The 24,566-nt window shown below is 44.5% G+C and overlaps 3 protein-coding genes across 9 annotated transcripts in view; 2 read left to right on the forward strand and 1 right to left on the reverse strand.

The window, feature by feature from the left end:
* The first annotated feature begins 1,608 nt into the window (after positions 1 to 1,608).
* On the forward strand, positions 1,609 to 10,831 carry rfc1 (replication factor C (activator 1) 1). Its single transcript, XM_028977915.1, has 24 exons — positions 1,609 to 1,740; positions 2,032 to 2,139; positions 2,528 to 2,582; positions 2,743 to 2,850; positions 3,009 to 3,289; positions 3,389 to 3,463; positions 3,561 to 3,641; positions 3,720 to 4,004; positions 4,080 to 4,184; positions 4,336 to 4,515; positions 4,655 to 4,759; positions 5,090 to 5,435; positions 5,711 to 5,823; positions 5,917 to 6,031; positions 6,172 to 6,260; positions 6,713 to 6,850; positions 7,111 to 7,206; positions 7,292 to 7,390; positions 7,473 to 7,627; positions 7,843 to 7,960; positions 8,068 to 8,213; positions 8,290 to 8,503; positions 9,000 to 9,188; positions 9,853 to 10,831. The coding sequence occupies exons 1-24, from the start codon at positions 1,735 to 1,737 to the stop codon at positions 9,946 to 9,948; spliced, it is 3,303 nt and encodes a 1,100-aa protein (XP_028833748.1). The 5' UTR covers positions 1,609 to 1,734; the 3' UTR covers positions 9,949 to 10,831.
* LOC114788944 (putative methyltransferase NSUN7) lies at positions 10,423 to 19,940 on the forward strand. Of its 2 annotated transcripts, XM_028977916.1 has the most exons (12): positions 10,423 to 10,551; positions 11,689 to 12,343; positions 12,816 to 12,874; positions 13,260 to 13,402; positions 13,723 to 13,875; positions 13,981 to 14,164; positions 14,266 to 14,479; positions 15,370 to 15,513; positions 15,581 to 15,682; positions 15,818 to 15,935; positions 16,889 to 16,991; positions 18,585 to 19,940. In XM_028977916.1, the coding sequence occupies exons 2-12, from the start codon at positions 11,932 to 11,934 to the stop codon at positions 19,245 to 19,247; spliced, it is 2,295 nt and encodes a 764-aa protein (XP_028833749.1). In that variant the 5' UTR covers positions 10,423 to 10,551; positions 11,689 to 11,931; the 3' UTR covers positions 19,248 to 19,940. The 2 variants fall into 2 exon arrangements, with proteins under 2 accessions (XP_028833749.1, XP_028833750.1); XM_028977917.1 differs by lacking the exon at positions 11,689 to 12,343 and having other exon boundaries at positions 10,536 to 10,551; positions 12,816 to 13,402.
* Positions 19,941 to 20,804: 864 nt separating this feature from the next.
* The window catches only part of apbb2b (amyloid beta (A4) precursor protein-binding, family B, member 2b), a 32,071-nt gene continuing 28,309 nt past the window's right edge, over positions 20,805 to 24,566 (reverse strand). For 4 of the 6 annotated variants that reach the window (XM_028976708.1, XM_028976706.1, XM_028976703.1 and 1 more), the window contains 4 exons: positions 23,976 to 24,059; positions 23,761 to 23,876; positions 23,473 to 23,652; positions 20,805 to 23,377 (listed from right to left, as the gene is read on the reverse strand). In XM_028976708.1, coding sequence (XP_028832541.1) covers positions 23,207 to 23,377; positions 23,473 to 23,652; positions 23,761 to 23,876; positions 23,976 to 24,059 — 551 coding nt within the window. In that variant the 3' untranslated portion in view covers positions 20,805 to 23,206. The remainder of the gene's footprint in view (positions 23,378 to 23,472; positions 23,653 to 23,760; positions 23,877 to 23,975; positions 24,060 to 24,566) is intronic. The other 2 variants (XM_028976707.1, XM_028976704.1) reach the window with 1 other exon arrangement.

The raw sequence follows: 24,566 nt of genomic DNA on the forward strand, positions 1-24,566 counted from the left end.
AAGGTTGGGCCTTGTTTGTGCGGAGTTTGCATGCTCTCCCTGTGTTGGCGCAGGTCTCCCCTGGTTTCTCCAGTTTCCTCCCACCGTCGAAAGGTGTGCACACTTGGTGGACTGGTGACTCTGAATTGTGAGTGAAGGGTGTGAGTGTGTGTGACTTCCTGCCCTGCACCAGCGTTAACAGGAATAAGCAGCTCAGGGTAGTGACAATATGATGTTCTGTTAGCAATAGGGGCAGCGGTGGCCTAGAAGTTAAGGAAGCGGCCCCCGTAATCAGAAGGTTGCCAATTCGAATCCCGATCCGCAAAGATGCCACTTAGCAAAGCACCGTCCCCACACACTGCTCCCCGGGCGCCTGTCATGGCTGCCCACTGCTCACTAAGTGTGGTGGGTTAAATGCAGAGGACACATTTCACTGTGTGCACCGTGTGCTGTTCTATTAGCAACAACAAAAACTCAAAACACTCTTTCAACAACATATTGTAATGGTTCTTTACTCAGTACCATATGGGAATATTAACATTGATAGGATTCTCTGGAAAAAAGTTTGGACCATATAAATATACCATATACATCTCTAACCAATCTGCATACTACTCTGGTTTAATTTGTTCTAGTGAAGGTAGAAAAGTCTCTCTTTTCTCTGTTTAGCAAAATAACAAAGCTTTCTGATTCATTCCCCTCTTATTTTTATTATGATGAATTTTGCAACTCTCTCACGCCTTATTTCACTCTCAAAATCTCTGATATCCACCAACAAATTAATAATGTAGGGGCTTCTTACTCAGAAGTAGGCCCCGTGCTGCCTTCCTATCAGTTCTTCTCAGTTTCACGCTTCCCTCCATAATTGACGTATCAAATATTATTAAAAAACCTAAATCGTTCACCTGTCAGCTAGACTCCCTCCCCACAGTGTTACCATACCATACCATTATATACCATACCATACATACCACACCATTCTTTTTGAGCCATTTATCAGACACCCTTATCCAGAGTGACACTAAGGGGTTAAGTGTCTTAATGGTAGTAAGTGGGATTTGAACCTGGGCCTTCTGGTTCATGGGTGATTGTGTTACCCACTAGGCTACTAACATCAGCCATACTATACCATACCATACCATACCATACCATACTATACCATACAATATCATACCATACTATACCATACCATACAATACCATACCATACCATACCATACCATATTTATTTATAAAACACTTTAACACAACAAAGGAGCTGACCAAAGCGCTGTACATTGAAATACAAATTTAAAATTAGATTACCAGGAATCGGACAGACAAGAACCTTATTTAGCAAAAACACTTTAAATGTGTTTAAAATACCCACTCGAGTTTTTTTTTCCGACAGTTGAATAATAAGAAAGTTTAAAAAAAATTGTAAAGTCAGAAATGCCGCCGGCGTTCTGCCTAAAATTAGGACGTTAAACTGCGTTTTTTTATACTGTATATATTGTTGTTGTTTTTTGTTCTTTCGCCTCGTTGGTCTGTATTTATGTCGTGTGTCGGACTGTATGTATTTTAACATGTGACGTGAGGAGAAGACCGAGTCTCTCCGGGACGCAGCAGCATCATCATCATCATCATCATCGCCAGCCCGCCTGCGTCATCACACGGCGCCAGAGCCAACTTGGCGCCAAAGACCCGTCGCAGCCCACAGGTTGTTGACAGGCGTCCTGTCCGCGGCCAACACCGGGAGGTCCACGCAGTGTCCTCGATGATGGTGAGGTGGTGCGGCCGCCTCGCCTCGCTGAACCCTTTACTCCACCTTTACTCCGGTTATCGCGTGATTTGTGTATAAGATGAAGATGAACTTGTTATTACTCTGCATCTGCCGCCTGGCTCCGAACCACCTCTCATCATACTTACACAAGGACAGTAAAAGCTTTATGCGTCCAGCGTTATGATCGCGTTCAGTACATAATTCAGTCGGGACGTTGTCCGTGTGGTGGCTCAGGTCAAATGACATTTCCTTTAAATAAATGTGTGGGGTTTTTTTTTTCTTGGTTTGCAGGACATCCGTAAGTTTTTCGCTTCCGCCAGACCTGCTGTCCCCAAAGCCCCAGTGAACGGCAGCAGCACGGACGAGGAGCCAAAGAGCAAGAAGAAATCCGCATCCAAGGTTCCACACACAATACTCATAATATCCATCTTTTAAATAAACTCGGGGAGCGTGTATTTAATGTAGACAGGGGATTGGTTCCCTGCACTTTGTTCTGGTTTCATGCTTAGAGTTGGGACATACTGAAAAATCTCAGATTCTGTGTTATTGCAGTAAATAGCATGTTAGTTTGGAATTTCGGACTTGCATTGCTATGAAAAACACACACACACACACGTACACACACATATGTGTGTGTGTGTGTGTTTTATAGCAATGCAAGTCCAATTTCAATCCAACAGTTAAATGACAGAAGTTAGACATTTTCTCCTGTTCGTTGCATGTGAGTTGCGTTTGTTACTGTATGGCGTAGACCCATTTTAAGAGCGACGCGTGTTCTGTGTTTAAGGCCTCTGCAGAGAAGCCTTCAGAAAAGAGGAAGAGGAGAACCATCTTAGACTCAGGTATGGTCCATATCCCCCAGCTGTGCCATATGAAATTGCTTCATGGAATTACTTGACTCCGTAGCTTCATAAACTCGATCACTCAGGGTTTTAAGTCCAGATTAATGATAAGTATTTGGTCGTCTGTGGCAGTACAGTCATGTACATGATCTCCTATCAGATTCTGAAGAAGAGAAGAATGAGAGGAAACACACCAAAGACAAAAAAGATGGTGAGCAGAAGAAGTCCAAGGAGAAGAAAGGCCCGGTGCAGTATGTTTCTGAGACTGGTGAGGACCAGATTATTTTCTGTAGGTTGTGTATGGACACGTTTCTTGTTCTCATAAACAAGGAACCTTTTAAAGTGATAGACGTCCGGTAAAGACTAAAAGCTACCGCGCTCGTTGTAAACATTGATGTCATGTTGGGTTTATTTTTATGTGTTCAGACTCAGATGAGGACGGCGCATTTCTTTCCCTGAAGAAGCACAAAGAGAACGTTGCGAAGAAGATGGTAAAGGGTGGGGAGAAAGGCGGGACGGTGTCCTCTAAAAATCGAGTGAAATCCCCCTCTAAAGCAAGCACAGCCACGGTGAAGTCTCCCCCTACGCCGAAACAGTCATCTCCACCCAAACCCAAACACACGCCCACCTCGGTGCTGGACTTTTTCGGCTCTGGCGCCGTTCAGCGCTCCGAGAAGAAGCTGGTGGCGAGCACCAAGAGGAAAGCAGTGAGTACCTGTGGAACTGGGTTGTGTTTCATATCTGAGAAGTATTCCGATGCTCTGTGGAGGTTTGTTTTTCTACAGCACCATCTGTCATTTTTAAAGTCAACACAGGATTTGGAGGAGTCGTTGAACGATGAGCAAATTGCCAGGCAGCTACAAATGGATGAGGATATGGAGGTGGGGCTTAATTTTGCAGAAATAAAATACTTTTTAAGCACTTTGCTACGAGATCTGGACATATTTGTGTGTGTGTGCACACATGCATGTATGCCAGCAGTTGGAGAAACAGGTTCATGAAGATGAGGAGTTTGCTCGGACCCTTGCTATGCTGGACGAAGCTCCAGTGGCGAAGAAGGTTGGTGTGTCGTCGTGTGTATGGTGTGTGTGTGATGCACACATTAGCAGTAAATGTTCTGGTGTGTGTTCTCTCAAGGCTCGTAAAGATTCTGGGGAGGGACACAGTTCGTCCGCGTCTCTGGACAAACAGAGCAGCAGGGCCAAACCAGCGGGACCTAAAACTCAGAGCCCCAAAGGTCCCTCGCCTAAGAAGAGCAGCTCTAAACTGGCCTCCATGAAGCGGAGGGATGAGGAAGAAGAGAGAAAGAAAGTCTCCTCCTCCAAAAAGGAGCCGTCAGGGAATGCAGCCACCCCTAAAACGACCACACCCAAAAACGAAAGCGCACCCAGCACTCCGAAGGTCTCTCCTAAGAAAGCAGAGGTCAGTCGGAGTGTGTCTTTCGAGGGTTTAATCCAACGTTAGCACGGCCCCTAAGTCAGTTTATTACTCCGTCAGACAAGCCCAGAGGACGCCGAGAAGCGCCGGGGCAACGCTGCCGCGTTCCGAAACTACCTCAACAGGGAAGGGCCCCGAGCACTGGGGTCTAAAGAGGTCCCACAGGTAATGCACGATTCCACCCGTCAACATCTGCACCGTGTCTGTCCAAAACACAGAAATGCAGCTGTACAGAGCTGGCCTCTTGTGCCCAGTAACGGGTTGTGTGTGTGTGTGTGTGTGTGTGTGTGTGTGTGTGTGTGTGTGTGTGTGTCAGGGGGCGGAGAATTGTCTGGAGGGCTTGACGTTCGTCTTGACGGGTGTGTTGGAATCGATGGAGCGTGATGACGCCAAGTCTCTGATCGAGCGCTACGGGGGGAAGGTGACCGGAAACGTCAGCAGGAGGACGGGTTATCTGGTGCTGGGGCGGGACAGTGGAGCCTCCAAGACAGAGAAAGTAAGCCTCAGCTTTTTTGTCGTGTCCCGTCATTTATTTTGGCATGTAGTGAAGTAGTCAGATCTCATGTAGTCTAAATATGTACATTCAGCATTCGTTGTGCAGGGTTTCTTAAAAACGCAAAACTGTTCTTCACCAGGCAGAGAGCTTTGGCACAAAGATCATTAATGAGGATGATCTGCTGGAACTCATCAGAACCAAGCCAGGGAAAAAGTCCAAGTATGAGATAGCTGCTGAAGCAGAGGTAAAAAAAATATTTGTAGCTACTGCATTAGATTGTTAGATGCAGCGGTGGCCTAGCGGTTAAGGAAACGGACCCGTAATCAGAAGGTCGTGGGTTTGAATCCCAAACAGCCATGGTGCCACTGTGGTCCGTCCCCACACGCCTTTCATGGCTGCCCCCTGCTCACCATTTCCTTGTGTCACCGTGTGCTGTGCTGCAGAGAATCACAATGACAATCACTTCACTTTCACTTTGAATGCAAGTGTTTTTCTGCAATATGATTGGCCCTTATCCTGATGAATGCTTTGATGTTGTTATCTAAATTATGAATTATGATTTGGTTTCCCCCAGAACAAAGGAGTGAAGAGTAAGGTGAAGACACCTCCCTCTAAGAAAACATCACAGTTCACCCCTAGTCCTCGAAAGCCCAGCCCCCAAAAACCGCACACTTCACGGAACAAAGGCCAGACACCCAAAAAGACAAGCCCTGCCACAACGACGGAGGTGAAGAAGGAGCTGACGTTCGGCCACCCGCCGGCTCCAGAGGACGCCGGGAACAGTTTGTTGTGGGTGGACAAATACCGACCCAGGAACCTGAAGACTGTGATTGGCCAGCAGGGGGAGCAGAGCTGCGCATCAAAGCTGTTACGATGGCTGCAGCACTGGCACAAAAATCACAGCGGAGACAAACCTGCAGGCACGTACACACCACAACAGAACATTTCACAAACGCACCATCTCGAACAGTACAATCCAGGCGGCTCCCGCATTGCTCATTTTAAATTGCATGAAAGATTATGAAACTGGTTGTAAAAATTGCTGTAAATGCACCCATACAAATGCTCTCTCTCTCTCTCTCTCTCTCTCTGATATCATTCATAACTGTTGAGTTTTGATGAATCCTTTATTCTGTGGATGAAATTAGGTCAGTGTTTGCTTGCTGTAGATCTTCAGTTTCATGTAATTATGTAGCACAGCGTTCTGGCCGGTTTGGCGGTAAAGACGACGGGTCAAGTTTTAAGGCAGCGCTGCTGTCAGGACCTCCAGGAGTGGGGAAGACCACAACTGCTACACTTGTGTGTGAGGTAAAACACTATAACAAACAAAACTCAAATGGCTGAACTCTGACATTAGTATGAAACCCTATGGACATTCCATTTTGTTGTGTTTCTTTGCAGGAGTTGGGATATAGTTATGTGGAGATGAATGCCAGCTGCACACGCAGTAAAAACACCCTGAAAGAGGTTATAGCCGAGTCGCTCAACAATACCAGCATCAAAAATTTCTACACAGGTAACGTTAACCTTTAAAAATCAAGAAAACAAGCAGCTTTTCAGTAATGACTTTAGCTTATATAACACATATTCTATGCCAGGCTTTCTGTGAGCATTTGTGTAGTAGGTATACCATGGTGTGCTGATGGTTTGTTGTAGGTGCAGCTCAGATGGTCAGCAAAAAGCACGCTTTGATTATGGACGAGGTGGATGGGATGGCAGGGAATGAAGACAGAGGAGGAATGCAGGTATGTACGCATCTGAATCATTGTGTGTGTTTAGCCCTTTAACACCACAATAAAGTAAAGTGAAGTGATTGTCACATGTGATACACAGCACACAGTGCACACAGTGAAATTTGTCCTCTGCATTTAACCCATCACCCTGAGTGAGCAGTGGGCAGCCATGACCGGCGTCCGGGGAGCAGTGTGTGGGGACGGTGCTTTGCTCAGTGGCACCTCAGTGATTCGAACCGGCAACCTTCTGATTACGGGGCCGCTTCCTTAACCGCTAGGCCACCACTGCCCCCACAAGACTCAGCAACATTGACATTTTTATTTTTCTTATTAATATATAAAAAAAAAAAAAAACAGAATACGTGGAATGGTTAATCCTGATGAAGGTAGTCTGAATTGAGAGAAAGAGCAACACAAATCTTTACAAAATACACTGTACTCTCTTCTGTTCTGTCTGGCTGTAGGAGTTGATAGGTTTGATCAAGAGCTCAAAGATTCCCATCATTTGCATGTGCAATGACCGGAACCATCAGAAGATTCGCTCACTGGCCAACTACTGCTTTGATCTGCGCTTCCAACGGCCACGTGTAGAGCAGATAAAGGTACTTACACACATGCTGCCTCCTACAGTCATACTCAGTTGTTAACTTCCTTAATTATTTAAACACCAGAATTAACTACAACATACTTCTGAACTACCACCCTAAAGGTGATTAATACTTAAAACAGATCACAATGGTATTAAGTTGGGTTTGAACCTGTGATCTTCTGGTTCGTAGGCATCTTACCCACAAGGCTACCGCCACCCTTAATCACTGAATCAGCCACATCCTCTCTAACCACAATGGTGCTTCTCCCCCAGGGTGCCATGATGTCTATTGCCTTTAAGGAAGGCCTTAAGATTCCACCTCCTGCTCTTAATGAGATCATCCTGGCATCAAATCAGGATGTTCGACAGGTACAGTCATATTACTACTTAAAACCAAAAATAAACAGACCCAACTGTATTGCATTGTAATGTATTTTGATGTTTTTCTGGACAGGTCCTGCATAATCTGAGTATGTGGTCAGTCAAAGACAAGGTCATAACCTATGACCAGGCAAAGGCTGATGCCCAAAATGCCAAGAAAGACATGAAACTGGTAATTCTCCACTTTCTCTCCCACTGTATACTCTCTACTTTCTTTTTCAATCCAATAAAGATTTGTGTGCGTTTGTGTGCAGGGTCCGTTTGACGTGTGTCGGAAAGTGTTCGCCTCAGGGGACGAGACTGCCCACATGTCATTGATCGATAAATCGGACCTGTTCTTCCATGACTATTCGCTTGCTCCACTTTTTGTACAGGAGAATTACATACATGTTCGACCAGCTGCAGCGGGGTAAAGCGCACATGCCTACACACACACATCTGTGTGATCACCATACTCAATACTGTATAAAGCATGAGTAAAGTCATATTAAAGTTTTTTTGAATAAAATCATTTTGCAATTTATCAATCCTAATCAGACTGGGTAAGTGTAGCCTAAAGCCTGCTTAGGGTGGCTAATGTATTCCTTGCAATGTTGTCATGATGCTGTTGTTAATGTGTGACAGTGGCAGTCTGAAGAGTCACCTGGTGCTGCTGAGTAAAACGGCTGACAGCATCTGTGATGGTGATCTGGTGGACCGGCGTATACGCTCCAGTCAGACGTGGTCACTGCTGCCCACACAGGTCACGCACATACGCGTAACCCTTACATTTAAAAAGAAGGGACCTACAGGTCTTAGGGCCTGGCTGTCCTGAACTTGAATAAACACCGCGGTTCGTGTGTGTTGCAGGCAATCTATGCCAGTGTGTTACCGGGTGAGTTGATGCGGGGCTACATGAGCCAGTTTCCCACTTTCCCGAGCTGGCTGGGCAAATTCTCCAGCACCGGCAAACACAACCGCATAGTCCAGGAGCTGTCAACTCACATGAGCCTGAGGTTAGAAGCTTACCACCTTTGCAAGCTATGTTAGTAGAGTTGTGGCATTCCTGCCTCATTGGCTCTTCTCTCCCAGGACAATGTGCAGTAAGCAGGCGGTGAATCTGGAATACCTGCCGTACCTGCGCGCCGCTCTGCTGACTCCTCTACAGACAGCCGGGGCAGAGGGAGCCAGCCAAGCAGTACAGTTTATGGACGACTACAATATCATCAAGGAGGACGTGGACAACATCATGGAGATCAGCACCTGGGGGGGGCAGCCTGATCCTTACTCCAAACTTGACCCCAAGGTGAGACCGTGCACCTACCAGATGCATGTACCTCACCTCAGGTTCATTTATGGGCACATCCGTGTAATTACACAGTAATTCTCCACAAGACACGTAAAGGACTGAAATCCAAGTGTGGAAAAAAGAAGCTTGTTTGAGAGTGATATTTATTCCCCCCAAGCCACACACTGAATGGTAACCAAAACCCCCAGTGTCATATGACATCCACAGAATCACGCAGTAGCATTTAGTCTTTCGGCAGAGCACCTACACACCAAAAACAAAAAGTCAGTAGGCTAAATAAAAGATATGGGGTTCTTAAAGACACTCTGTAGAACTTTGTGGGTGTCTTGAACAAAAATCAGGACGGTGTCCAGGAAAATGAGAGTTTGTGTGCATGTCGAATTTAACACTTGCTGGCTCCAACCAAATAAAGAAGTGGGGCTTCGGTTTCGGAACCCTAATCATTTATTTAACAGCAGTGGCTTGACTCTGTTGGTTTGCGTCTTTTTGTCAGATAAAGGCAGCCTTCACACGAGCGTACAATAAGGAGAGCCACCTGACACCGTACTCCCTCCAGATGGTAAAGAAGGGACGGCGGGGAGCGCCTGAGGCTGATACAGGAGCGCTCGACCAAGAACAGGAATCACAGGGGGTAGAGGAGGAAGAGGAGGAGGAAGGGCTAGGTGCAGATGCCATGATTAAGGTAACAGTGTGTGAGTCAGAGATGTCCCATGTCCAGAATGCTTATTTATCTCAAACTGATTTTATGTTGCAGTTTTCAAAATATTTTTTGGTCATTTAATTGCAAATAACCAGTTTTACTTTTACTTTTTACTTTTCCAATTTAAGATCAAAAACCTTAAAGATCCCCTGACATGAATTTAATATAGGTGTTAGTGGCCCCCTAATACTGTATCTGAAGTCTCTGTCCAAAGTTCAGCTGTGGTGCAGAATTACAGCCACACAATGAGATTTTCCCAGGACGCGCTGTTTCAGTGTGTGTGGATTTAAATGCTAATGAGGAGGACAGCGGCCTACAGAAGTGAGCGTGCATTCGCAGAAATGACGTCATCAACACTATTGCCGTTTTTTCTAGGAAAAAATAAATCAAATGAAACAAGGGGCCAAATTCCCGATCCAACCGTCTGAGCTGCCGCGTTCTGAATGGTGAAGCACTCTTTACAACTATTGCCATGTCTTACCACTGCAGGACCATAGACAGCCTAGGGGAACTCATATCAATGTTAATTTTACTTTGTGAGATTATTTTTCATGTCAGGGGACCTTTAACTGTAGTGTTCACAGGTTTATTGCAGCAGTGTCACTGTAGTAAAATTGATTTGCTGTATCTGCTCTCATGCTTGCAGCAAAAGAAGGCTAAGCCTGCCAAGGACAAGGCTGGAGATTCGGGGAAAGGAAAAGGAAAAGGCAAGGGCAAGGGCAAGGGAAAAGGCAAGAACTGAATGTCAAGGATGCCCCACGCTTATTGGCATGGATGATCACAATTCAGACTGTCATTGCTGTGATTGCCTGTTGGACTGTACAGAGACTTGACCAAAACAGTAAAAAGGGCTTCAATATCAATCTTTTTTTTTTTTTTTTTTCTTTTAAACCCATACAAGACATTATGTACAGAAGTCCTTTTTCAACTCCCAGGACAGGATGCTTGTTGCAGAATTGGAGGAAGGTTTCGGCTTGTGACGTGTCATGTAAAGAACCTCCCTGTTGTCTGCTAACCAAACAGCTCAGTATTTTTATACAGGAAGCACTTTAGACTGCAGTCTTTTGATATGGCCTAATAATCCTGTATATTTCCGACCTGTGACCTAATGATGAATCATAAACCGTAATAAACCATGACTAATGCAACAGTTGTCATAAACTCAGAAGATGATGGTAAAGGGGCGATTTAATCTGTAAACATCACACAGTGAGATAAGAGAGCCTGATGGATCTGGGTCTGTGTAGATTAGCATATTGTTACCAAGGCTTCCCAAACTGAGCCGGTGGTGGCGGTGTCACTCGTGGCAAAGAGCACCTTCTGATGAGACTCCTCATCTGCACAGGTAGGTTTTGGTTTCTTGGTGTTTGAAAAGTAACTGGGCTGTAGGTCAAACGTGTCATCTACATGTCATTTGGTTCATATATAGGCCTGCTGTTGATATAATCATATTACATAATTTACTTTATAAGGAAAACATGATTTCTGTGACATTAAATGCTTGTAAAAATTGTAAAAATATTACAAAATGTTACACCAAGATTTTTGATTATGCATATTTTGCAATTAGTCAATCGTAACAGAATGTGAAAGGAAGAGTCAGTATAAAACAGACATGATCATCAGTGCATGTTTTCTGTCATTTAGTCAATAGAAGCCTTGGATTCAGTTATCACAGCAATTAAAATAAATTATTTAGTTTCACTTTAAATTGAATCTGGTTTTTATACCATAATTTTGCCAAGTGTGCTCAAATTATTTTAAGATCAGGTTACAGTGGCCTAAAGGAAGAAAAGAGGAGCCTCTGCCCGTCTTTAGAGACTGAGAGCAGATATACAATTAGCATTGTGACAGACATGACCCCATCCATCTCCCGTCTTGTTCGGTGCCAGTGCAAGGCATTAGAGGAGGAGCTTTGTTCTGCTGCCAAAGCCCAATTATTTATTTAGCATGACTGATCTGAGTGGAGCAATATTGTGCGCATCTAATTACCATACTCCCTTAACGAAGGAGCCAATAGGCCGAGGCAGATTACAGGCGTGGACTCAGATGAACAAACTTCAGCCGCAGTTGAGGTATTCAGTTTCACCTGTACGCTTTACTTAAGCCTCAGCAGATGCGGCCCTGTGAGTAATAGTGTCTAGTCTTCCTTTAAATTTAAGACTTGTCACCCAAAAATCTTTAAAAGCACATGCAGACATGCAAAGGAGTCTGTGCATCTTACTAAGAGATGATAAAAGCCTGTAAATCGAGCGCAACCAGGCGCTCTGGGGCCTTGGGACCCTCTGCATGGCCCGAATAGGCCAGTTCAGTAATCCACCCCTGGGTTTGTGTTACAAAAGGTCAGCCAGGTATGAGAGCTGCTCCTGTTTCACATTTACTTTATGGACAGAGGGGAGGTGAAGGGTGAAAGGAAGCGCTTTCATGGAGTGCGAACGTGTGTCGTCTATTCAGCACTGAGGCTGGCTGCTCTCTGTTGCAGGTTCATGATGGGGCGTGCAGACTCTAACCATATGGAAATCATCTGGAAATTATGAACTTATAAACCTTAGTCAAGAGTTACCAAATTCCCTATCCTACCCACTGATCATTTAATACACCACCAACTGCCTTTAGGGCAGGGTTCTTAAACTTTACATCCTGAATCCAAGTCCTGGCCGTGTTTTCAGATCTCCCATGTAGTTACTTATTGGCCACAGAGGCTTCCAATTTGACTCTGAGGTCGATGAAACCACTGCCTGAGAGCCCTGGGTTAAAGAACAAATATATACACTTATTTACACGACCAGCCATAAATCTGAATATGCCTACCACACATTTGCACACTACAAGCACACACCACTCCCTGCACACTTCCAACTCCGGTACAAATACCTCAAAACTATCAGAGCCCACTTTTCACCCTTCAGAGGTAGATATTTCGGACCCTGAAACACGTGCGGCCACAAGCCGCTGGTTTGGAGCCCCAGATCACGTTTATGCCCACGCAGCTGCCATTTTCCACCATGCCCTTGAGGAGAAGCCTGATGCCAAAATACAATACGGAAAGAGGAGCGACACACATCCAGCCACGCCTTCAGGAATCACCACCCAAGAGCAGCAGAGAGCTTATCTTCTGGCGTTTGATGCACTCAAATGTGAGTGTACTCTTTAGGGCACAATTTGCAGGCGAGAAGCATCCTCAGGATTTACATCAATTGATAAAGCAAGAAAAAGCCATCTGGTGCTTATTTGTATCATGCAGAAGTTCAGAATGGGAGGAGCCTGATGATTGACAGCTCTCCTGCAAGATACTTCCTAATTCTGGATCTTTTAAACCTGGCCCCATCAATACGTCACATGTGCAAACCTTCATTTTTTCCTGTCTCGTTCAACAGCTTTATTTATATAAATTCTAATCAAAACTAGAACCCCAATCATTTTTAATGTGCAGCAAGTCCTTTTTTCTTTTTGTGTACGAATTAAAACCAGACGTGAGGAGCAACTGTTACGTGTCGGCTTGTGATGCTGCTGATGTGTGATTAGTCAGAGTCGGAAGAAATGTAGAAATGTAGTGGAGTTCATTTCTTCAGCAGGTAGTGACCATAGAATCCCTCTTCTCCTTCTCAGACACAGAGCTCCTGGAGGATGTCTTAGTTGACAGCTGCTTCTGCTCGTCTCATGCAATGGTGAGCTGCGCACCCTTCAAAGACCAGCGGATCTCACCCCTGATCCTGGAGGGACCCTGTCCATCATGGGTTCCCTGCCCCCCCCCCCAACCATTTGCTGGTAGTAGAGTCAATGACGGCCTCCATTGGAAGACGTCAGTGATTGTTTCACTGGAAGTTTCTTCCAGGACTCGATGCTCTCTAATGGATCCACCCAACCCCCTAATATAGAAATACGTGCCGGGTGTTAAAAACCCGGATGGAATTTGATGAAATGGTCTACTGTTTGATTTCTCTAGGAGAACTATTTAAAATAAAATAGGTCTGATAGATAAGACCTGGACGGTGGTGGTGATGATTGGGGTCTCAAGAAGAAATGAATTTGAATTCACTTCAATTCTTGCAGCCTGATGACCTCATGCCCTTGGTGATAGTCATGCTCTTTGACCTCATGGACAGAAAGTTTCAGCCCACCAAGCAAATCGTCTGTGATGAGGTGGAGGTGGAGCCTATGGAGGAGGTCCTGCAGGTGCAGTTGTGTCTCTGCAGGTTGGTTTTGCCAAAATCGATCTCATCTGTAAAACCCGAACAACATAGCTGAATTAATCGATTACTTTTCTGAGCAAAGTAACAGAAGAATTAGAACCGTTCAGCAATTTTTGTGAAGAACATTACAAATCACTACCAATGTGTGAGGATGAGGAAAGAAGAGTGAGAGGGTGTAGATTGGTTGTAAAAATTGTTATTTGCTGTCTGTTGCGTAGTCATATATTAGCTGTCCACAGCTATTAATAAAAGATTCTCATCTGTGTGTGTGTGTGTGTGTGTGTGTGTGTGTGTGTGTGTGTGTGTGTGTGTGTGTGTGGCAGATTTAGAACTAAGCTGGCAGCATCTCTGGCTCGCTGCAGAATAAAACACAACCTGCTGACCATCGCTGATACGCTGCCAGAGTGTGTGAGGAGAAAACAAGAAAGAGCCCAGACACTTCCAATCTATGCCTGGGTGAACACTCTCAAGAGCAGGTACACACACACACACACACACACACACACACGCAGACACTGCACAATTTTCACAATATTTTTCTGGGATGGATACTGAACACTTGTTTGTTGGTATTTGTGCAGTGTGCAAAATGTGTGTGAGGTGCTGTGGTCAGAGGGTTTCTCTGAAGTGGATGCACACACACTCCTGGAGGGTAAAACATTCTGTAGGGACACGCACTGCCCAGACGTTCTGATATTTCCCTCACACACCAAAAGACTGCTGGTAGACACTCACCTGGTCCAGGACTACACGCTAAATATACAGGTACACCCACCCTCCCATCCATAAATAACACACACATTCACCTGGTGAGCGACAAAATGTTTACTTTGTGTGTGTGTGTGTGTGTGTGTGTGAGTTTGTAGGATAAATCTCGTAGTCTGGCTGCGTGTGCGCTACGGCCCCTGCTCCTACAGGACTGCGATGTGATGATGGTGGGCTCTTTCTCCGCTCTCACTGTGGCCCACGTGGCGGTCCTGGCGGTCGGCAGTTCGGCCAGAGTGACCCTGTGTGGGGTCGCCCCCGACCACGAGCACACGGTGGCGCTACAGAGACAGCTGGCCGATATGGGCTGCAAGAGTGAGCGAGTCTCCTGCCACTGTTGTCGTGCTGATGCGAAGCGCAGCGTTATATTATAAACATGTGTACAGTAGTGTAATTTGAAAGATGCCCTTATGATTTACTTAAATAAATAGATTAAACATGTATAGATTAAACACTCTTCTTCAATATACAGATAACTACTAAGTCGTTCTTTATTGTTTTATTTCTTTATGTAATAGCTACTTACACCAGTAGCTGTGTGCTTAGTGCCACTTTGAAAATAGCGCCCCCTGTGTTACATCTTGAGGACACAATTTCTCGTACTTTACGTAAGTGGTCTCAGGTACTCATTCTCTTCCTCTGGCTGCTGAGGTGTATGCTGGTGCGCAGTCTGGAGAACATGGAGGCGCCATTCTAGACGCCCAGGTCACATGTTCCTGGTTTCTCCATCAGGGCCGCTCTCCTTGCTCGTACATATTTTTATTTAGAATGAACTTGGACGTCTCAAACTACAGAGCTTTCTCTGAAGGTCTAGCTTTTAATAGTTTTCCACGAAAACTCCATTGATTCCTATAGATGTTATTAAAAAAAAGTTGGTTGTTTTAAAGATGCATTTTTTTTGCATTCATTTAAGCCCTCCCAAGCCAGGAGCACATCAACAAAAAAACGACAAATTTCACTGTTTGCACTGTGTGCTGTGCTGCTGTGTATCACAGGTGACAATCGCTACACTTTACCTGCCAATGTTTACAGCTACAGTGGTATTTAAGAAAAAGTTGTCAGCTGAGTTCAGGATTTATTTTGCACTCCCTTATCTAAAAATGGCTGGTGGCAAAGGGGTGGGAGCCAGGAAAATCTTCCATATTGTGTTGACCTTTTTAATGGCCAGGACACGTAACAACATATTTGTGTATGCATGTGTGTAGACGTACAGCTGATACCTGAGAACTTCGTCCAGCTAAACGAATGGGACTCGCGCATGCAGAAGGTGCGGCTCGTCCTGCTGATGCCTCGGTGCTCCTGCTCTGCGCTCAACAACCCCGTGGATCACATTGTGAATGAGGATGGCGGTACGTACGCGAATCCCACGTCGTCATCGAAATCATCACTAGCCGATGCTGAGTGTGAACGTTTCAGACACCAGCCTGCTGCGGGGCCTCTCTCAGGGCTCAGTGTCTGCCGATAAACTGGACTCACTGACCAGCAAGCAGAGAAGGGACCTCAGTCATGCGCTGAGCTGTGAGTCTTACACACACACACACACACACATGCCTGTGTCTGCCAGTTTCTAACTGCTTCCAGTCTTTGGCCTACTTTCCTGCTGAAGATGGCACACGTCTGAATATGGGCATTTTGTGTTTGGGAAAACTCCAGTTCCCAGGGTGCATTCGGTGGTCTACTGCACATGCTCAGAGAACACAGAGGAGAATGAGCAGCTTGTTGAGAGAGCACTGAAGAGCACAGAGAACAGACCTAGACTCGTACCATTCAGGTATACGCACGGCCATGCATACACATACATACAGTTTTTTTTTTTTTTTTGTTTGTTTTACTTTTTTGGGGTTTTTAGGGTAGTAAAAAAGCTATTTTAAACCCTAATGTTCACCTACCCCTAGACAACCTCAGCAAAGTTTAGTTGTCATGCAACATTTTGTATGTACAACATGCAGCAAAGTGGAGTAATTTGGCCCAACCCCAAAGACTGTGTGAAGAAATCAACACTCTGTACATACGTTTCGATAAATCATATGTATAAGATGACATGGTAAGGTTGAAGCCGGATGCCCTCCCCATTTACACGGGATTGGGACTGGAACCAAGCAACGTACGGTCACTTGCGCCCCCAGTGGCTGGGTCTGGCCTGAATCTTTGGTAAATAAGCTTTTTTTTCAGCAAAGGGTCCCCACTTTAATTCTCAGTTGGCTTGTTGTGTTTCTGTGAGGTCATTTCATTACCACTGAGATGTAAACTGAACACACACACACACACACACACACACACACACACACAAGACGTGTTGTAAATGAGGCTCCAGGGATAGGCAGGGAAGGCGCAGATACACAAATTGTACTGTGTGAGAGCGTCAGCCCTGCTTCATGTCAGCAGGAGGCCTGAGATGCAGGCAGAACATCCCCTTCTTCTGAGGACAGAACAGGGTGGTGAACAATGTGCTGCGTTTTCAGCTGGAACTTGTTTGTTGCTGACCCAGTTTACATCATCACAGGATAAATTCAGCATGATGGCTTTATGGCATCTCAGCATCAAGGGAAGACAAGTTTAAGTGAAGTTTCAGAATTAGTTTGTGAGTTTTGTGTTAACTCTTCAAGAAGTGAACACATACACACAGCCACATCAATGTGTCATAAAAACATATGAAATCCCAACTTGCCCTATTTGCTCTGTAGTAGATTTTTTAAGCCCCTCAGTCTTCTCCTCGCTCTTTAGGTTGATCCCTCTGAAGTTGGAAGGCTGCTGCAGCGAAACAGTTTTCAAACTGGAAGCAAATGACTTCAGTAATGGCTGCTTCTTGTGTGTGCTCGCCAGGGAGGTAAGCACATACACACACACACACACACACACACACACACACACACACACAGTTCAAAACCTGAAACAGCAAGACCAGGAGTCAGACTGCACCCTCGGAGCGGTTAAGGAAGCGGCCCCGTAATCAGAAGGTTGCCGGTTCGAATCCCGATCTGCCAAGGTGCCACTGAGCAAAGCACCGTCCCCACACACTGCTCCCCGGGCACCTGTCATGGCTGCCCACTGCTCACCAAGGGTGATGTATTAAATGCCGAGGGTTAAATCCAAATGTTAACCCATGTGCTCTTGCTGACTATTTTGCTTGACAATCACAATTCACTTTCTTGTATACACACACATTCCTGTCTACCATGTTGTCGCTAAATAATTCACTGAGAATCTCATCACACATTTCCACCAACAGTTCGGGTAGTGGAGGGCATATTAAGTGGAAGAATGGGATCTTGAACGTGATGTTAGAATAAGGAGAAATGAGCAGGGTGTGAGTTAAAATGTGGGCTGAACTGAAATGGTGATCAGGTTAAAGGCCACCACTGCCCTGCTTGACACCCCCATATTGTGGGGTGTTGCCTGTGTGTGTGTGTGTGTGTGTGTGTGTGTGTGTGTGTGTGTGTGTATATATATATATATATATATATTATATATATATATATATATTAGAGGTGGGCATAGATTAATTTTATTAATCTAGATTAATCTCACTGTAATCTAAATTAATCTAGATTTTAGATTAATCTAGATTAAAATGGCTCATTTGAATTCTGCCGAAGGCATTCAGAATATGTGTGCTACCCAAATAATGACTAAAAGTAAGTCTTTGAGAACGGGTTTCTCAAGCCAGGTGGCGCATTAGACCAGGAGCTCATCTCCTGTTTCCAAAATGCATCACAAACTGCTTGAGAAAGCTGTTCTACTATGATAATTGGTGATGAAAATAAATTATGTTCAATAAGATGTACTTGTTTTTACCAACTGTTTATTCAGTTAAATAGCTGCATCCATGTTAGCACGTCACGTTTGATGTGGTAATTTCACAGTTCGAAGACTCGTTCTTGCCCCCTACAGTGCAATTCGGCTAGGTATACATCCGCGCTAAAATATCAAGGCGAAAGTCATCATTTCGTTTCTTTTTTATTTCGTTTCTTGAACCACAAATGATGAGCTGACACCCAAGAGATTTTCTGTGCAAAGTGTATTCTGTACAAAAAGCAAGGTCGCGTAAGAACATCGCGTCTTTCTGCACCTCTCTCTACAATATACAGTATTAAAAGAACATAAAAAATTATTCACAAAATAACACACATGCAAAATATTCCTAATATGTACATAAATTAAAATGAAAGAAGCTCTCACAGCTCACGCCATGTGTCCAAGAGTCCTGAACCGGGTCTCAAGAACAAAATATAAGTCTTTAGAAAATAAGAAAATAAAAGACACAAGAAAGAAGAAATATACTTATAAATCTAGTGTAACCATTTAACTCCGGCACAATAGCTTGCGTAGTATAGACCCAGCTCTTCACTGGTTAATATGAAATAGTCAAGATGGACTAACAATTGACTGATGTGATGTGTGTGGGTGTGTGTGTGTTTAGGTGGACCCCTCAAAGGCAGAGACAGTGCAAGATGTTCTGGCCCGTGCTGTAGCTAAAGGACTTCTGGATGGGATCCTTGGGCCTCAACCAACGCTCAAAGAGAAGCGGAGAAGCATAAAGAAGACCCGTTTAATTCTACCTCCACTCGAGTCCCCTGCCCTGCCCTTGCCTCCTGCCCTGCCCTTCCCCACTGCCCTGCCGGCCCTTACCCCCAGCAGCGAGACATGGAGTGAGGAATCCAGAGTCACCATTTTAACGTCAGTCCCAGAACCCCAAACTGTGACCAAGAAGAGGAAAAAGAAGCGACGCCCCAAACCCCCATCGTCTCAACATCTCCCCAAAACTCGGCCAAAAAAACGACGGCTGAAACAGGCCACCCAGCAGGCAAAATGCAAACACCCACCCAAGTCCCGGACTGAGCAGGATACGGTCGCATCCACACAGGAAGCTCGAAAGTCTGTAGAGGAGGAGCTCGCTCCCAGGAACAACCTGACAACATCTAAACAGGAAGTTCGTCCACAACAGGACGCAACGAAGTCAGAGCATCTGGTCCTTCCACCCATCTCTCTGAGCCCACTTCGAATATCTTCCTCCCTTGCTCGTCTGCTGTCGTACTCGTCCTCCCAGTTTTCTTCAACCAGTCATTCAGACTCGGACGAGTAAGACCACCTGACACACCCAATTACCTTTCAGCCAGTCAGAACGCTCGTCTAGCCACTCAACTTCCTGTACATTTTAAAAAAGGGAGAGTGATTGCTTTGTTATTGTGATGCAGAAATGAAATGTGTCCTCTGTGGGCAGCCTTGAAAGGCGCCTGGCAAGCAGTGTGTGGGGATGGTCCCTTGCTCAAGGGGACCTCAGTGGAACCTCAGGATTTGAACCAGCATCCCTTGAGTTTCATGTCCGCTCCCTTACCTCTCCCGTTAGGCCACCACTGCCATATACTGCTATTAAGCTGCATCTGTGTGCACTTTTATTAGATTTTTTTTTTTTTACTTGTAATGCAATTAATGAAAGTCCTTTTGAAGTGATTTGGGTTTTTTTGTCCTGGGATTCAGTCTGAATTGGACGTTTTCACTCCAATCTTTCCTCTGTCTTTGTGAGCAGTATGGCCAAGTGCTACTCTTGGAACAGGATTGAGCATCATTGACTAAAGGTGTTTATAAAATGTCATTGAAAAATCGTTGAGGAATGATCACAATTGTGCACACTGTTCACAAACTACACTGGTTGTAATTGTGAGCAATGAAGATGTATTTGTTCTATATTATTAATGTATATATTTGAAAGTGAAGTGATTGTGATACTCAGCACAGCACATGGTGACAGAATGAAATGTGTCCTCTGCTTTTAACCATCACCCTTGGTGAGCAGTGGGCAGCCATGACACACTGCTCACCCTCGGGAGCAGTGTGTGGGGATGGTGCTTTGCTTATTAGCACCTCAGTGGAACCTTGGCAGCTCGGGATTCGAATCACCCTGATTACGGGTGATTGACAGCCCTACTCAATATATTAATATAACAATTTATAATTGTTTTTAATGAATTAATTACAAGGAATTAGTCACACGTACAGATTTATTTCAGTGTGTCATACTGACACACTGATACACTGCTTCTCATTCACTTTAATGCAAATATGTTCATCATCATGCAATGATGCTATTCCAAATAAATTTGCAATATTAATTCTCAGTCGCTCACTTTCCGTTACTGCTTCTCTCCTATTGGGGTCATAGCTGCCAGAGCCTATCCCAGGATGTTAGGTGCAGGGTGCAGTCAAATGCAGAAATATTCATATTTAGCATTAAATATTTTAATTGCAGTGTTTAACATGCCAATTTTGACCATTCTAATATTAAGATTCATATACTTCTGTTTAATTATACCATCAGCTGACATATTTATTGATTATATACATTTTTAATTTTGTAACAAAACCATTGTTAAATTATTATTATTATCTTTGTGTTAGGGTGGTAGTAGCCTAGTGGGTAACACACTCGCCTTTGAACCAGAAGACCCGGGTTCAAATCCCACTTACTACCATTGTCTCCCTGAGCAAGACACTTAACCCTAAGTTGCTCCAGGGGGGGACTGTCCCTGTAACTACTGATTGTAAGTCGCTCTAGATAAGGGTGTCTGATAAATGCTGTAAATGTAAAAATGTAAAATTGCATGCCCAGAGTAAAGGCTCATGTGAGCAGGACAAAGCAGTGTTCACTTTTGAATATGCTCTTTATTTGCACAGGATACAGATAAATGATGTACAAATTAGTCAAGTGTTGAACAAGCCAACCTTTGTGTGATCACAGAAGTCACAGATAGTGCCTGCATTCAGCCATATTGTGTGATGGGTTCTATCAGTTTGAGTATTTGCATCAGTGAACCAATAGAGAGCGGGTGTCTTAGAACATCAATCACAAGCAGGACCACAGTTCCCATCAGACCCTGAACGAACTGACTCTTCAGCAAGACCACGGAGTCACACTGAACTGATGCTTCAGTTGCCTCCCCAATTTTACTTCCTGACCATGGTCTATGCTCCCCACAGTGAGAGGGACACCGTCTCGCTGGGCTAGTGTTGCCGGCTCAGATGGCCCTGTTACAAGTGAGGAGCACAGATTACGAAACCTGCAGAAAGGAGCCAGGGACTCGAGTTACAAAACTCAAACCTGCCCATAAATTATTATCGTTGTGTTACTGCTTACATCCTCCTCAGGCCACTTCCTGTCTGTTCTCTAGAGACATAAACCTGTTCCTGTGTCACAGGAGATTTCAGACGAAGCGCCAATGCCACTGCCAGCTTCGTCATGTGATCACTTCATTAATAGACACCTGATTAATGACAGAGATGTTACTGTAGGCAGGAACACAGAGATTGCATGCAGAAATCAGAGAGTGTAACCATGGCAACAGACTGTAGTGTTTACTTTTTTTTTTTTTTGGGACTATAAGCAACAGGGTAGGGTTATCTGCTGTCCCTAATGTTCCTTTCACTTTTTTGGAGGAGCTGAGGGAGGATGTTGGGGAAACGTTCAAGGCTCTGAAAGAAGTTTTCCTCTCCAGCATATCGAAACCAGCATATGCCACCAGCATATATAAAAAAGAATAAATAAAAATAAAATACAATTTCCGTTCTGCACCAAGTATGGACCATGCAAGGCAAGGTGATGCTCAGATCTGGAGAATGCATAGATAGATGCTCGTTCTTCATGGAGTTTAGCCTCAGCAATAACATAAAATAAAACTGTATGAACAATCATCTTCTTCTCTAATTAAGATCAATCGCTTGTCCATTTTTTTTAATATATATATATATATCTACAACACATACACTTATTTTACACTTTGGCCAGAATCATGTGTTTCACAAACAAGGCTTTTTGTGATACAATGAAAAGATTAAAAAATAATAATAAAAAATAAGCTTGTAAGGGTAAACAAATACAGAGTGTTGTTTTTTAATATATGTATATTTTAACTATGTACACACACACACACACACACACACACACACACACACACAAACACACAGCTCTTTCTTGTGAATCACTAAGTGACAACAGGTAGAGGGGCAGGGAGTGAGACAGACAGACAGGCATTGGAGGAAAACAGCCAGGCACCTTATTCTTATTATTCGGTTTGTCTAAATGCAGTGTATTATGGAACAAAACCCAAATCCAGAAGATTCTGCACCATGTCTGGCGGTGAGTGTGACTGTGTTTTTCAGCGCCTCGTTCCTCTATTCTGCTGAAGACGTGCACAAAGGTCACACAGGTTGTGTGAGTGTGAAAACCAGTGTGTCACACTCCAGTCAAAAACTTGCACTGTCCTCCACTGACTGAATAAAAGGGTGTAAAGACGCAAGGTCACACAGAGTGGTCAGTTCAGGGGGCCGCCTCCAGTCTCTTTTCTTCTCCATTCACTCGTTTTCATTCCTCCGCCTCTCACGTGTATGTCTGTGGAATGACACACCAATTGTGTGTCAGTGATGTGTGTGCCAAAGGTCAAGAGTTCATGATAAACGGGTCAAGATTGCAGCTTTGAAGGGATGTTGTGGAATTTTTTCAAATTAAACAGAAACCAAAAATGGGCAAAAGGGCAGTATAGTCAATAAAGGTTTAATCGGTGGCAAACCAGAAAAGAATTTCTATATTCTATAATAAAGTGCTTGGGTGGGTCTCTCATAGTAAAAATAAAGAAATCATGTGACCACTGGTTTCAGAGCACGGACCTGCAGTAAGCTAGGCCAGGCTATTTGCGGAAAAAACGAACAATCAAAAAAGCCTCCTCCTTCTGATAATGCAGTACAGAAGTGTACGTCAGATAACACTTATATCCCTTCCTGCCCGGACTGGGCCAGTTACCAAAATATTCTTCATTGGAATTTCCTCGAAAACACACCAGAAACACTGTATTTAACAGTACTGCCCATCTGCCCAGTCGCTACCACGTTGTACGTCTAATTTCAGAGTGATGCACCCATATTATTGCCACGTAACAGACTCGTAAGATACTGTGGAAAAATTCAGGAAAATCCCTTCAGTGTTGAGTGGGGCTTTGTGATTGTTGGGGGACACAGATGCATTGCGGATAGGCCTGGGTCAGAGGTCACAGGTTACTGGGGCATGTCTTGAAGTGGTCTCTTCTGCTTGAGCGTGTCAATCAGGGAGAGGACACCGCGCTTGACGCTACTGGAGACGCGACGGGACACCGAGTCGGCAGGAGGGGAGGAGCAGGAAGGCCTCTGGCAGGGAGGACGCGCCACCAGACACTTTTGATACCTCAGCTAATGGCAGAGTGGCAGGAAGAAATAGAAACAGACATTTAGAATAATGGGGGTTAATCTAATGTACATCCCAATTGAAACCCTTCTTTCCTCACCATGCAGGCTGCCTGCACTGCTTCAGAAACACTCCCGGCGTTGGGTTCACACCAGAACACATGGCACTCAAAGCGCTGGTGTCCCGAGTCCATGATGAAGGCGAAGGCATGAACATCCTGACCAACGCCCATGAACGACAAGAAACGCACACGACACTCCACAAGAACTTCCTCTCTTTCCTAATGTAGGAAATGACCAAAAAAACGTACAACACAGCTCCATCAGTAAAGCATGTACGGGAGTGCAACAGTTAGACCAGTGAGAAGATGTTATAAAACAGGGCCTGCCTTGTCCTTGATGACAGTGACGGTGGCATCAGCTACATTCAGCAGAACTGGCGCCCAGTCATCCTGTGCTGATGATGACATCAGGGTGTCTATGGCTCCATTAAGAACATCCATTCCTGGAGAGGCGGGGTTAAAGCGGGGTGAAATCGGCATCAATTCTCCTGTGTGTCTGTGTGTGTGTGAGAGAGGCTGAATGTAACAATGCTGGTTCTCACCAATGGGTCTTGCCACTGGCATCATGCCGACATACAGAACTTGAAACTTCTGCACCAGTTCAGTCTTTGGAGTAGGGAACTCTGCTGAAGAAGACGTTTAAATCCAGTTTTAATATTGATTTAATATTTAATATTTAATAGTGTGATCTGTTTAGATGTTCAAGTACACATTTTAATGCACAAAACATTTACATACATCACACATCTAACGAAAGCCATTTTCAAATCCAAGATGCACATGAGCAATTAATTCATGTGTGGCGCATTCACTTTTTACACCTTATTCCAAAATGAATTAAATTCTACACACAACACCCCATAATGATGTGAAAAAGTTAACATGAGGTTTTGGAAAATTTATAAAAAATAACTAAAACTAAGAAATCGCACAAGTATTCACAGCCGTTGCGCAATACTTTATCAATGCACCTTTGGCAGCAATTACAGCCTCAGGTCTTTTTGAATATGATGCCACAAGCTTGGCCAGCTTCACCCATTCCTCTTTGCAGCACCTCTCAAGCTCCACTTGTCTAGACTTTTCTGTCTTGGTCCCTGGGTGGTGGAATGAACTTCCCCTCAAGGTCATTACAG

The sequence above is a fragment of the Denticeps clupeoides genome, chromosome 4, assembly GCF_900700375.1.
Source record: "Denticeps clupeoides chromosome 4, fDenClu1.1, whole genome shotgun sequence".
NCBI classification, from domain to species: Eukaryota; Metazoa; Chordata; class Actinopteri; order Clupeiformes; family Denticipitidae; genus Denticeps; species Denticeps clupeoides.

Coding starts and splice junctions, on each gene's coding strand:
- rfc1 (XM_028977915.1), top strand. Junction 2,851..3,008: donor GCAGTATGTTTCTGAGACTG/GTGAGGACCAGA, acceptor TTATGTGTTCAG/ACTCAGATGAGGACGGCGCA. Junction 3,290..3,388: donor CGAGCACCAAGAGGAAAGCA/GTGAGTACCTGT, acceptor TCATTTTTAAAG/TCAACACAGGATTTGGAGGA.
- LOC114788944 (XM_028977916.1), top strand. CDS start 11,932: ATGAAACCACTGCCTGAGAGCCCTGGGTTAAAGAACAAATATATACAC. Junction 15,683..15,817: donor CCTCAGTCATGCGCTGAGCT/GTGAGTCTTACA, acceptor GGAAAACTCCAG/TTCCCAGGGTGCATTCGGTG. Junction 15,936..16,888: donor CCTAGACTCGTACCATTCAG/GTATACGCACGG, acceptor CTCGCTCTTTAG/GTTGATCCCTCTGAAGTTGG.